Source organism: Xylona heveae (assembly GCF_001619985.1).
Source record: "Xylona heveae TC161 unplaced genomic scaffold L228scaffold_1, whole genome shotgun sequence".
In the NCBI taxonomy this organism is placed as follows: domain Eukaryota; kingdom Fungi; phylum Ascomycota; class Xylonomycetes; order Xylonales; family Xylonaceae; genus Xylona; species Xylona heveae.
Genome location: NW_017264193.1, coordinates 2423447 through 2436517, shown reverse-complemented (window position 1 = coordinate 2436517; position 13071 = coordinate 2423447). Strand labels below are relative to the sequence as shown.

The following is a 13071-nucleotide window of genomic DNA, read 5'->3' as shown; positions in this document are numbered from 1 at the left end:
TCAGGGGGTCACTTTTCTCACAGTCCAAGCTCTTTTTACTATCGCCCGAGCGCCGATTAATTCTGCTCCGCTACTCTTCTACGCGCTCTTCTATTCAATGGCCGAAACACGTCAAGGCCGCAGCATTCGCCCTTTACCGTCACCACAAGTCCTCGCTATAGCCCTCGCAATTGTCAAGTCCAAACCTCCAGGACAACAGATAAGAGGGACTTACATGGCTTCTTTCTGTGGGTATATCAGTGGGCTAACCGGCATGTAGAGCACTTGATCAATCTGAAAAAGCACATCAAGGAAGGCAAGAGTCCGGATCTGGCCGCCTGCAATGACAGACACGTCGACGGCGCAGGCTTCTGGAAGGAGGCTTTTCAACGGGTGGAGAAGGAACAGGCAGAACTACGAGATAAGCTTTTTGAACTCGAAAGACGAAACGATGCGCTACGAGCGCAACTCAGACATTCCCAGGCATCAATCTGCCCTCCGCCGATTCAAAAGAAACGAAAGAATGATCAAGAGAATATCAATTTGCAGAAATGCAACGGTAAGCGGGCAAGGTTGAAGCAGCCCACTTGTCAGGATATCAATTCTGGACCATTGGATAGTGGACCTCAGACCGTGGGAGATCCCAATGATCCCGCATTCGCTGAAGAGCTTAACACTGTACCACAAGGTGAGTCTGACTCAAGCCTTGATTTGGCTCCGAGGGTTTATAGTCAAGCGCAGGCACAACCGTCTTGAGTCATTTTTACACTATGACCCGGCTTCAACAACGGCGAAAAATGGATGTTTCTGAGCTGTGTATGGCGACTTGTGCCCTTTGTTCAGCAATAGAGGTTTTCACTGCGTCATCAGTGTTACAATTAAATGGACGGCCTGAAATTGTAGCTGCTTTTCGCAATCAACAGGCCCGTTCTGCCAAAAAAGCAATAATTTCAGCAACATTCAACGCAAAGCGAATGGAAGATACTGAGACAGCTTTCCGATGTTTGTATCGAATGGTGCCAAACATATTAAAATCCTTGGACAAAATTGGAGAGAATCCAGATGGAGCGCATCAGGGCGGACAGGTTGCCCATGCTCTCATCCATTTGTTCAGCAAATTCCTCGATTACATCCATTCCGTCTCACTTACTCAGGCCGAACAAGCCAAGAAAAAGAAGACGGCGAGACGGAAAACGCAAAATGCGGAACAGTGCCCCCATAATCAAAATGGCATAAGTAGCAAAGATGACTTTCAAGGTCAAATATCTCATTTTTTGGTGATACTCTTTTCGTGCTTGGACATGAAAAGGTCTTTGCATTCGCAGCTTCTCGAAGGACTTGCATTTGTGCTCCTGAGTCGCGTCGGAAAGCTACTGTGTACATTTGTTTTTGATGAAGAGTATGATCGGGATCATCAAAGTGAAAAGACCTCACCTCGACCTCATATCAACGGGAAGAACAAGTCTCAAGCAGAAATCGAAAACCTTGCTCGACAAAAGGATGCTTATTATCTAGTAGTATTATTGAAGCAAATTTTGCCTCTACTTGGCTGCCAGTCAGAGGACGTAACGCATCAATCTTCTAGAGGGATCCTTGTGCAAAACGCTCAACGACGGCTCCAGAGTACCTTGGTCAATGCTATCTTTGGCAGCGGTCACGAGGCATTTCAAGATTGTTTTCGGCTTCCTGCACTTCCAAAGCCCGCTTCGAGCATCAACACTCCTGGATCAGTGATCTATGATGGCACGGAGTGGTTTCAACAGGAGATTTGGAGCCTTGTTGGATGGCAAATACTCTGCGAACTAGACGACGACGAGGACGAAACAGGGCACTCGGCAAAACACTGTGAATCGCTTTCGAAAATTTGATATTTTAATAAATTCATAAACGAAGAGTCCTCTTACTGGAGATGAGTGGAGACTCCGTCTACAGAAGGGTTGGCTTTTTTTCTATTGTTGTCTTGAATAAGGGCAATGAATTGCTCGCAATAGCAAGACACCTAACGACAGCAACAACTTGGATTTTAGTAGCTGAGTGTTGCAGCTAATCGCTGCGCCAGATATTCCCCAGCATACACGCCAGGATACTTTTTCCCTTCCTTTTCAAAAGTGCCGGGAATAGCTTCGATATATTTGCTGGCGCCAGGATTGCAGAAATAAGCAATGGAATATCTTGCAGGATACTCCCCAGCCTCGGGCGGAGTTGGGGGCTCAATAACGCGGTGCTTGGTGCTCTTTATCGAATCATTGGACCACCGTTCCAACAAATCACCAGCATTGATGACAATGGTTCCTGGCAAGGGCGTGGCATTGACAAAATTGCCGTTCGGGCTCTTGACTTGCAATCCTCCACGCATATCTTGGAAGAGGAGAGTGATTGATCCTGTTCAGTCATTAGCCATAGTTGACCTATTTGTCGTACGGTGCATTTAGTCCATGATACTCGCCATAATCGGAGTGCTCTCCAGCTCTGACCTGGGCTTTGTTCTTGAGAAAGATTTCTTTTTCTACGGCGGGATAATGCAACAGTCGCAGCGTGTTGGATTTATCGCCTGTATATTCATCAAAGTAGCTCAGGTCGATGCCCATTCCCAGAGCTATCGCCCGCATAATCTGTCGATGGAGCTCATTGCACAGGTCGAAGAAATCAATCATAATGTCTTTGAAGACTTTGCCGTGCTCGTCAAAGTGGTCCGGCCAGTGATTGGGCCTGCCTTCTTCTCCTTCCCTGCCAATTTCAAGACTCTCTTTAAGATCTGGCACTTGCGCTCTGAGCTTCTTGACCTCTTCCTCGTCCACTAGCTGCGTGACCTTTTCTCGGCCCTGCGCAATATAACCCCGGTTTGATTGCGGTCCGCTCCAAGCCAGTTCCTCTTTTTGTTCTCTAGGGCGGTTGAAGAAGTCGGCAGACTCGCTGAATGCGCGGGCTACTGTCTCTGGAGGGATCCCATGATTCTTAATGTAGATGAAGCCAGCGGTTCGAAATCCATCGGCAATGGCTCGAGCAGTCGACTGCTTTTCAGCATTGGTCCCGTGCAGGAAGCGGGAGAAGTCAACGAGCTGTAGTTGCAACCATAGCTAGTCAGTTTATATTACCAGATATGATATCCAAACCACTATACTCCAAGGATCAGTATATGTTTACAGGTATCACCAGGTTGTCTTCAGCGACAGCGGCATCCACAAGACCTGGAGCCATTTGATAAGCCGATGTGTCGAATGGTAAAATACGCAGAAACAACCAACGACTGTCACTGTCTTTTTGCAGGGATAACGAAAAGAAGATGACTACAATATAGTCTGTAAATTATAAAATAAAGCACCTAAAAGACCTATTTCATCTCTGGGAAGCTAGGTGGTTAAGTTCTAGTCGTGTAGCATCACCACCATCACCCCGCACTTTGAGGCTCTGCGCGCATGGTACTCTATCGTGCATATTTTTGTTACACAGGTAAGTTACAGCCTATTTGTTCAAGGGCCGTGCCACTCATGGTCAGAGATAAGAAGTGGGATGATAATTGGAGAGATATCTGCCATGACTGGCTGATAATAAGCATTATCAGAGGTCGTGCAGGGGGAGTCCGTCCCCAAATAGGGAAGTCCATGAGCCCCGTCTTATCTCTACAGCTGCAAGCACCATATCTTTCCCGTGGCATGGGGAGGGAGGAAAATCCCCAAAGAAGATGGTGGTGCGGGAACGGCGGACGACTAACGGCATGCCAAATGCAAGGGACAGGTGAAAAAGGAGATAGCACAGCAGATAAGAAAAAGGTCGAAATGAGGGGGGCTGGCCGGAAGATAAACATACATACGTTGTATGGACGCCATGTCAGATTAGCTTCCGTCATCCCCAGAACAATCACCCTGTTGAGGCTCTAAACTTTGCTTGGACCTCATCTCTTGTCTGTTGTGTTACTTCTGTATGCACTTGTGGCGTTTATTCTGGTTTCACGAGTGCATTTAACTTTGTTTTGGCATTGAGCTCATCTTCGCTGCATACAATATTACAGTGCGCGTATACAACACGATACAATACACACAATACACAATACTCACATTTACATTTGCTACGAGACCGGCAGATCAAATCACAATGACCACGCCAGTTGTTGACGTTCACACACACGTATATCCGCCTGCCTATATGGACCTCCTCCGCTCGCGGAGCTCTGTACCCTACGTGCGCACATTCCCACCAGACACATCATCATCACGGCTGATCATTCTACCGGGCGAAGACGATCCGTCGCGGCCCTCGACGGCGCGCGGACGTCCTGTCGGCCCCGCCTACTACGATATCAAGGAGAAGATCGCATTCATGGACGCCCATAAGATTGACATATCCGTCATATCGCTCGCGAACCCATGGCTGGACTTTCTAAGCGCGGACGAGGCTGGGCCTGCCGCGCAGCGCATCAACGATGACATGAATGCCGTCTGTGCGCAGAATGCTCCCGGACGACTATATGCGTTTGGAGCATTGCCGTTATCCGCGTCCACTGAGGTCGTCGTGGCGGAGATTGCCCGGCTCAAGCAACTGCCATATATGCGGGGAATCATCATGGGGACATCGGGGCTTGGCTCGGGCCTAGACGACCCCGCGCTGGATCCCATCTATGCTGCGCTCCAGGCGCAGCGACTGCTGGTCTTCTTGCACCCGCATTACGGCCTGCCCGTGTCAGTATACGGCCCTCGCGCAGGCGACTATGGGCACGTCTTGCCGCTGGCATTGGGCTTTCCGCTCGAGACGACCGTCGCCGTGACCCGGATGCTCCTGAGCGGCGTGTGGGATAGGTTTCCCGATCTCCAGGTCCTTCTTGCGCATAGCGGTGGAACGCTGCCGTTCCTCGCGGGCCGGATTGAGAGCTGCATTGCGCATGATGCGCATCTGATGAAGAAGCAGGCAAACAGCGGAGATGCGAACAAAGCTCCCCGCCGCCGCCGCAGCGTGTGGGATGTGCTCAGCAAGAATGTTTACCTTGATGCGGTCGTGTATTCCGAGATAGGCCTGCGAGCGGCGATTGAGGCTTCGGGCGCCGACAGAGTCATGTTTGGCACTGACCACCCTTTCTTCCCACCGCTGGAAGAAGGCGAGACGGAGTGGTTGAGCGTGCGCACAAACTACCAAGCAATTCACGCAGCTGTTGGTCGTGAGCAGGACCTCGCAGAGGGCGTGCTAGGCGGGAATGCCATCCGGGTTCTTGGATTGAAGCACGCGTAATTGACGAAGAGTATCATTCGATCGATAATTCCTTACGTTTCATTTACGTTTGTGTTATGGCTCTTACGGAGTGGGTTCAAGAGCGACCCGTTTCTGAGTGCAGCACTACTACTTCATTGCAGTACAGCACAGAGGTACTGTGACTGCATTACGTTTCAATACTCGAGTATCGTGTCATGCAGGGGGCCCCTTTGAAAAACGAAGCCACAGGGGGGAGGTGGATGCAAAGAGAGAAAGAAAAAAAAAATTTTGATCCTGGCGCGGCCCGCACTCCGATGCAAGACGTTCCGCGGTAGGGAGCAGGCCCATGCCGAGCAGCGATCAATCCCAGACTGGGGACAAGGGATGGTTGAGTTTCAGACTCATCCGCAACAACACGCCATGAACAGGCTTTTTCTGTTGTTTTTCCCTGTCGTGTTGAAAAAAAAAAATATTTGCGGGTGTGGGGAAGCGGAGCGCCATTCTTGTGAGCGAGACGTACGGATCGGTCCATGGGTCGTTTGTTTACCTAAAGAAAAAGGGACGAGGGAGCAGAGGTGGGGGGAAGAACCAGGATTGCGTAGTTGGACAATAAATTAATGTGGGAAGTCGGTCGAGGACCGATGTGGACCAAGGGACTGTGGACACTCACAACGAACAAGTATGCACCTTGCACCTCGCACCTCGCACCAAGCTCGCCTTATTTCGGATGCAGGCGAGAGAGGAGGGAAAATCAAACAACGTGATGTCGACGCAAGAACCTTAGTGGTCCTGAGCTTGGCACCTCGCACCAATCCACCGAGCCTCGAGACGAACGAGGGAACGAAGCCTTGACGCCTTGCGAACCATGCAGCCTGTGCATGTTGGCATCCTACGAGTATTCCGTCCATGGATCATTTAGTACGCCGCAGCGATCAGCAAATCGACGATCCAAACACCCAGGTTTCCCCCTGCCTCGCTGGTTCTTTTTTTCTTCCTTCCAGTTTCCATGTGCCCTGTTTTTTCTTTCCAGGGATCATGCAATTTTCCCCTCGATTGACGCGTAGGAGCCCTGGAGCGAGGAGTAGGAGTCGGAGTCGGAGTAGGGGTTTCATGATGCTACGTAGTACACGTCTGTATATACTCAACGACAAAGGTCCTCTCTACCTACGTAGTATTACCTACTACCCAATGCTGCTGCTAGTACAAAGTACGAAATACACGGACATCGGGGACCACCGATGGAGAACGGAGTTGTTCGTCGTCGTTGTCTTCGTTGTTGTAAGTTACCTAACTTACCTTGCCCACTACGAACAGAGGTCGGAGGTACAAAGTACGTCCATTGAAAAAAAAAAAAAGAGGGCAAAAAAATTGTTTGTATGGTTGCGTACTCGAGAGTTAGTTGCATAATAGCCATTTAGCATTACCTAATGGATATCGCGTCTTTTGATGGTCCCATGGTATAATTTATTGTGGAACATGGCCTGCACAGGACTAATTGGACGAGTACTCGTCTGAGTACACTGTAGTCTTGTCGAGTTGACGAGATGTCAGATGTCAAGTTTTGACAGTTTCTGTCGAATCGGAGTCTGTTGTTTCTTCACGATGTAGATGCATGATGCTTGGATGTCCCATGTATGTTGGTATTGATCTTCTATACCGCTACTTCGTACTCAAGTCCATTAAGAGAGGAAGAGGAAAAGGAAAAGAAATTGCGTCATTTGTATTGTTTTTTAATATTGCTCGTCAGGTTCCTCCAGTTTGTTGTCCAGTGTACTTTGTACACATTTCCATCGATTTACATGAGGGATGTGGTATAAAGTGAGCCTATACTGTAATACTAGTGTAATATTACTTGCACTTGATATCGAGTATGTTGTATAAAATAATGACCATAACATTAATATGGGCAGAATATCAGACCAAAGAAATTTGAAAATATTTACACCTGCTCCATCGAAGCGACAAAATCTGCAAAGTCTTGTGCGGTCAACAGTCAACTTAGCGAGTACGTACAGTAGCAGAACACAACACAGTGCAATAATTCCGCCCTAAACTGAAGGGTACTCATACTACGATACCTGGTGTTCGGTCTAATGCCAGGACGCTTCGTCCCGCTATTTAGAACGACTTTTGGCGGACAACGGACCAAGCAGACTACTCTTACCAAGTGGCAAGAAAATTGTTTAGCGCGTTTTGAAAGAATTGTGCGTGCACACTACACACCGTACTGGCGAGGAAGAACAAAGAAAAAAATTTGCCAGTACCAGGCGCCCACGTGCCCGTGCCCGTGCCCGTGCCTGTGCCTGTGCCTGACAACCAGCAAGTACACCATGCTCATCGTACACACAAAAGTATTGGCTACAGAGTTACAGAGTGCCCGTACAACGGTAGTAAACATTACGTAAAATTTTCTTTGGATTCATTGAACAATGGCATCATAGCTGTTACTCTATTACTTTATAGCGCGGTATAGAGTATACGAAGTAGAGTATAGACAAATAACAACCTGGAAAAAAAAAAGTGAAGTCTGAATGTAGGTATGTGGTAATAATGTCGAAGTAATGTGTAGCATGGTAGCATGTGCGTCAGGGCAGGGAATATATTGGCCATACTTACACCGTACATAGTACATAGTACACAAATGATCGTCGCATTGATCTGTACCGGAACAAGGTAAGGTACAGTAGTAGGAAATGGTCAAACACTATGGAGGTAGTCAGGAACACAAAGGTTGGCTGGACTGGGCTGGACTAGACTGGACGAGAGATCTGATAAAAAAAAATTATAAATCTGATAACTGCATCTGTAACACCGTAGTCGTAATGGAAGTTAAAAGAGTTTGACCGCGTTGCCGTAACAGGAATACGGGGTGCGTACTCCGTATTCGGTGCGTGTTCTCGTATACCGAGAACTTAATCCGTGGGTTACGGAATACTTCGTACTATGAGCAATAAAGATGGATGGGATGGTGGATGGCGAATATTGATTTTCGGTTCAGACGGGCGAGATGCCGAAAAGTGGACAGACTGCGCTGGAGAAATCGGGATGGGATACCGAGGTGGAAAGGAACGCCTGGAGTGAGGAAAGAGACCCCGAGGAAAGGGGACCTTGGTGGGAAAATGGATCCCGTACTATGCTTAACGAACGAGGGAAAGTGACTGCGCGTTAACTTAACAATAGACCGCTTGAGGGGAAGATCAGATCATATCAGATGTTTGAGTATCTTCGTAACTAAATCTATAACCAGAGTATAGCTGAACCTAGAGTTACCGTAGGTAAATAGCATATAAGTAAAGTATACTACGTAGCACAGTCAGTGAAGTTGTAGCACCACGGGACAAGGGACAAGGGGCACCCACCTGGGAAGTTCGATGCGATGCCGAATGCTTTCCCCGGGCCGATGCACACTATAGTACAGTGACAATGATCCAAGCTTTGAAGAGCCGCGAATATGAGGCAGAACAAGTACTGGTACGACCGGACCGGGATGAGGGTGGCTTTTCTGGGGAAGGACCAGGGGTGGTGGTGGACGTGGTGGATCACACACCGAGGGCGCCTACTGTACTCCGATACTCCGTACGGATAAAGCGGATCGGCGTACTGTGTACCTGACGACGCGGACTATTGTGATCAAAGTACTTTGTACAATGAACCCTAGCGCTACCTGGGGATCATGTGGTGGGATCATTGGCCAGATCTGGGCATGAATTCCCTGAACGTAACGTCCGAGGGTCCTGGATCTTTCAATATGGGGTTTTCTGGAAAGGAAACAAAAGAAGGTACATGACTGTGGCAGGACGATGAGGCTTGCATTGCGGCTTGTCTAGATGGTCTGTTCTTATTGATAATGGGGTCACTGAATTGTGAGACGTGCAGGAAATATACGGGCTCGGAAGTACTCCATACGAGTTCAAGAGATGAAAGAGGATGCGACGAGTAACAAGTACAGAACAAGTACTCGTGACTCGGCCCGGACAAGCTCATTCGTTCGAGAAGATGCTAGGCTCGCCGGGTCCTGACAAGGGTCTTGACTCATTTCAACGCCATCTGGCGCGACTCTTTATTTACTGTGGCACTACGAATAATACTACTGTTTACCAAGTTTACGGACTTATACGATGAATGAATTAGCACTGCGACTACAGAGTACACCGTACGCTTGGACATGCACAGACCATCTCAGGTGACGGGCCTTGGGGGTCCTGTTTACCAAACTAGCAACAGTAGCACGTTGGCACGCACTTTGCCATGGCGGTGACCTGATGGTGTTTTTGGAAGAGAGAAATACAGATTGAGATGTGTCCCTGATCTGATACAGCCATGTTGCCCGATAGATCTGTCTCGAGCTGAGGTGGCTGATGCATTGGCATGTCCCAGGATAGTATTGAGGATCGTCCAGGCAGGCAAACAGGCATGCATGCATGCATGAGGTGCTTGGTGAGCATGTCGACGCAATTCTGGCCCGGGAGGGATGGATGACCTGGGGGACCCTTGGACATCCTTGAAAGAGGTAGGCGGCGGCTACGGTCAGAGCGGGGGGAATCACGGACCGGGCGTACAAGATTAATCATGGAAAACGGAAATGTGGAGTATACTTGAGAAACACTGACTGGGGGGGTGACCAAGCCTGGAAGTCGAGAGCGAGACGCGCTGAGGCAATAATACTAGTGCAACAAATATAGAATAGTAAGTGATGCATGGTGATGATGATGACGACGACGACGACAATGGGACACAACAGGACGGTGTAGATTCAGTAAAAGGAAAAAGTACAGTGGCATATGGTATATGGCGAATGGGGGAATAATGGCAACGAACAACAAAGAAGTGATGATGATGATGCCATTTCCCCATGGTTGTGGATGAGCCATGGCAGCGTCAGGTCCGAGGAAATGCAAGATCTGGGTGGCTTTCTCTCTGGCGCAGGATTTAGTTATTAACTATAACTGAACAGGTAGGGAGGTTGGGGGCACGGGATACGGTACAGGCCGGTTTACCCCGCCATGAGCAATTTGCCCTGGTATCTTGCGGCATCCGACGCAACCAAAGGTCGTCACGGGGAGAATGGTGGATGGGTGGGATTGGATGGGGATGATGGATTGGTGGTCCGTTGAGTTGTGGAGCTCTCGTTAAGGTTATACTCGTCATGGTTAAACTTCATGGGTGCGAGGGTGGTTTACAGGTAATGGTGTCGGTGATTGTATAATCATGGAGGGGGTGGAAAAGGGGAGGATGCAACTCTTAGTTAAGTGGGTGCACGTGTTACAGGTAAAAGACCTGTCTGTAACTGCGTGTGTTTTGTTTGTATGCATGAGTGTATCCGTGGGTAGGACAGCAAGGTGGCGTGTACACGTTCTGGAAACAGTAACTTTAGTACCTCATTAGTAGGTCTCCAAGAACAAGGAACAAGGCACCCGAAGAACCTTGGTCAAAACATGTGCGGAGAACAAAGGATGAGAGAGAGAAAAGAGAAAAGTGGAAGGTGAAAGAGAGACCGAGAGAGAAGAAAAGGAAAGGGTAGAAGGAAAAAAAGACCCACAACGGGGGCTATTAATTTGTGGAAGAGACTCTAGATGATGCGAACCTTTGGATGGAATTGCTCATCGAGCACTAAATGGTCGTTGTTGGCCCAACCCGGAAAGGTTTCGGCTTCATCCCCCTTTGCGATCCCGCCCATCCCACCTCTCTCCCCTACTCGCGACTTGGGCCACAACCGGCCCTACTAGTTTTTTTTTCTCACCCTAACTCACTACCTACCTACCTACCTAGTACTACTCTGCGGTGACGAGACACGGTGCACTCCTTGCGATTCTGTTCTCGGAGGTTTTAGTTACGTGTTTGATGACTCTTTTTTTTTCCCTCTTTCCTTTACTCGTAACATGATACTTAAACCGTCTGGCATCCCACCCCACCTACATTTTTTTGTGCTATTTCTCCCCTTCTCTTTCTTCTTTGAACACGATCCATCTCACACAGAAATCACATTTACTCGTTGAATTCCTCACTCTGTCTGTGTATGTGTGTGACTTTTGATGGACATTTGATTATCATTTTATTATCTGATTGTGGCGCCATCTCTCATTCGCCCTTCTGACATCCGTCACTACATCACAACCGTGTCACCCCGGCAGCCACCTACGAACATCCCATCTCATATCTTTAGGGCAAATCGCTACTGCTCTCAGTCTCTTATCATCAACCCCTCCCAAGGGATCGACAATCTTCGATAGAGCCATTGAAGCGCCAACCATCGAATAGGGCAGGTGTTATCATAAGGGTTACGAGGGGGAAACAATCCAAAGAAAACCCCCGATACAAAATTAGCAAAAGAAGAGGAGGAGGTGTGAAAAAGTCCAAGTGGGGAGAAATTAATTAGGGAAAAAGTCTGGGAAATTTTCGCGCTATATGCTCTTTCCCTATCTTTTTCCGCAGCCCGACCTTGATTCGGACGAGTCTCGTTCTCTCCCTTCTCAACGCAGCTCCCAATCCAATCAGAACAATAAAAAGGATATGCCAGCCCGTATCCTCGACTTTGCGTTTGCGCGCTCCCCACTGCTGTCCCCGTCCCACTCGACCGATTCTATCCCGACCAAACAGCGTCGCAGTTTCGAAGACCAACGCCGCCACAGCATGGATCATCTCAAGCGTTCCAACCTGGCGGGCAAGACCTCGGGCAAGAACTCGCCCAAGGGCAGCCCTCGTCTGATCCCGGTGAACCCCACACACATGGAGGTTCAGATCGAATCCCCGCCTCTCGTCTTTTACGGCACTCCCCAGACCTCCACCGGCGCCCTCTTCTCCGGTCAGATCAAGGTCCTCGTCGCCGAGCCCGAAATCACTCTTCCCCAACTCAGCCTGCGTCTTGTACGCGTCGCTACCACGAAGCGGCCCATTGTGTCGCATTGCCACGACTGCGCACAACAGACGACCGAATTGACCAAGTGGGAGATTCTCAGGGATCCGACCACGCTGAGCCACGGCGTGCACTCATTCCCCATCAGCTACCTCTTGCCCGGTGACATGCCTGCCACCGCTCAGGGCCCCCTTGGCAGCATCGAATACAAGCTTGTGGCCAAGACCCAAACCACGGCCGGTGAGACGCTGAACTTTGAGCGCGTGCTCAAGGTCAACCGCGCCATCTTCCCCGGCAACGACAAGCACTCGGTGCGCATCTTCCCGCCCACCAGCCTCACTGCACACGTCACCACGCCCAATGTCATTCACCCGATTGGCGACTTCCCCGTCGAGCTGCGCGTCTCCGGCTTGACCACCCGACAAAAGGAGTTTATCAACCGCTGGCGCGTGCGCAAGATCAACTGGCGCATCGACGAGCACTCCAAGATTGTGTCTCCCGCGTGCCTCAAGCACAACCACAAGATTGGCGGCCACAACAAGGGCATCTTGCACCAGGATACCCGCACCATTGGCGAGGCCGAGCTCAAGTCGGGTTGGAAGACGGACTTTGATGGCGAAGGACAGGCCGAAATGGAATTCCACGCCGTCATTGACCCGACCTCTCACCCCGTCTGCCATCTCGACTCCACCGAGGAGGGCGGCCTCTCGGTCTCGCACACGCTCGTCGTGGAGCTCATCGTCGCCGAGGAGTACTGCTCCAACAAGACGCCCCATCTCGCGACCCCGACCGGTTCGGCCCGTGTCTTGCGCATGCAATTCGACATGACGGTCACGGAGCGCAGCGGACTCGGCATCTCGTGGGACGAAGAGCAGCCGCCCATGTACGAAGATGTGCCCGCCTCGCCGCCGCTCTACACACAGCTTACCGATTACGACGGTCCGCCGCTCGATCACGACGAGCTGGAGCGGTTGTAATCGTATGATTGCGCCCCGTTCCTGGTGCGGCTATATACTTGATCCTCTTCCACATCATTCTCCAAAACAACCACTCCATTC

General features: G+C 49.8%; 5 protein-coding genes across 5 annotated transcripts; 4 read left to right on the top strand and 1 right to left on the bottom strand.

The window, feature by feature from the left end:
- Positions 1–378: 378 nt before the first annotated feature.
- Positions 379–2131, top strand: L228DRAFT_16814 (hypothetical protein). The gene is made up of 2 exons (XM_018329452.1): positions 379–667; positions 721–2131. The coding sequence occupies exon 2, from the start codon at positions 750–752 to the stop codon at positions 1845–1847; it is 1098 nt and encodes a 365-aa protein (XP_018192238.1). The 5' UTR covers positions 379–667; positions 721–749; the 3' UTR covers positions 1848–2131.
- Positions 1961–3241, bottom strand: L228DRAFT_279854 (thymine dioxygenase). Its single transcript, XM_018335728.1, has 3 exons — positions 3124–3241; positions 2426–3038; positions 1961–2361 (listed from the first exon to the last, which is right to left on the bottom strand). The coding sequence occupies exons 1-3, from the start codon at positions 3175–3177 to the stop codon at positions 2003–2005; spliced, it is 1026 nt and encodes a 341-aa protein (XP_018192237.1). The 5' UTR covers positions 3178–3241; the 3' UTR covers positions 1961–2002.
- Positions 3242–3891: 650 nt separating this feature from the next.
- L228DRAFT_243183 (uracil-5-carboxylate decarboxylase) lies at positions 3892–5292 on the top strand. Its single transcript, XM_018331627.1, has one exon. It carries the CDS (start codon positions 4072–4074, stop codon positions 5197–5199), a length of 1128 nt encoding a protein of 375 aa, XP_018192236.1. The 5' UTR covers positions 3892–4071; the 3' UTR covers positions 5200–5292.
- Positions 5293–5879: 587 nt separating this feature from the next.
- L228DRAFT_16797 (hypothetical protein) lies at positions 5880–6772 on the top strand. The gene has a single exon (XM_018329450.1). It carries the CDS (start codon positions 6067–6069, stop codon positions 6565–6567), a length of 501 nt encoding a protein of 166 aa, XP_018192235.1. The 5' UTR covers positions 5880–6066; the 3' UTR covers positions 6568–6772.
- Positions 6773–11790: 5018 nt separating this feature from the next.
- On the top strand, positions 11791–12990 carry L228DRAFT_235721 (hypothetical protein; the record flags this gene model as incomplete). Its single annotated transcript, XM_018330754.1, has 1 exon — positions 11791–12990. One exon carries the CDS (start codon positions 11791–11793, stop codon positions 12988–12990), a length of 1200 nt encoding a protein of 399 aa, XP_018192234.1.
- Between the last annotated feature and the right edge of the window lie 81 nt (positions 12991–13071).

What these genes read in the sequence shown, in the direction of transcription:
- L228DRAFT_279854 (XM_018335728.1), bottom strand. Translation starts at nt 3,177, where the DNA reads ATGGCTCCAGGTCTTGTGGATGCCGCTGTCGCTGAAGACAACCTGGTG. An exon ending in AAGACAACCTGGTGATACCT is followed by an intron (nt 3,039 to 3,123) that starts GTAAACATATAC and finishes TTGCAACTACAG; the next exon opens with CTCGTTGACTTCTCCCGCTT. An exon ending in TGGAGAGCACTCCGATTATG is followed by an intron (nt 2,362 to 2,425) that starts GCGAGTATCATG and finishes ATGACTGAACAG; the next exon opens with GATCAATCACTCTCCTCTTC.
- L228DRAFT_16797 (XM_018329450.1), top strand. Translation starts at nt 6,067, where the DNA reads ATGGATCATTTAGTACGCCGCAGCGATCAGCAAATCGACGATCCAAAC.
- L228DRAFT_243183 (XM_018331627.1), top strand. Translation starts at nt 4,072, where the DNA reads ATGACCACGCCAGTTGTTGACGTTCACACACACGTATATCCGCCTGCC.
- L228DRAFT_16814 (XM_018329452.1), top strand. Translation starts at nt 750, where the DNA reads ATGACCCGGCTTCAACAACGGCGAAAAATGGATGTTTCTGAGCTGTGT.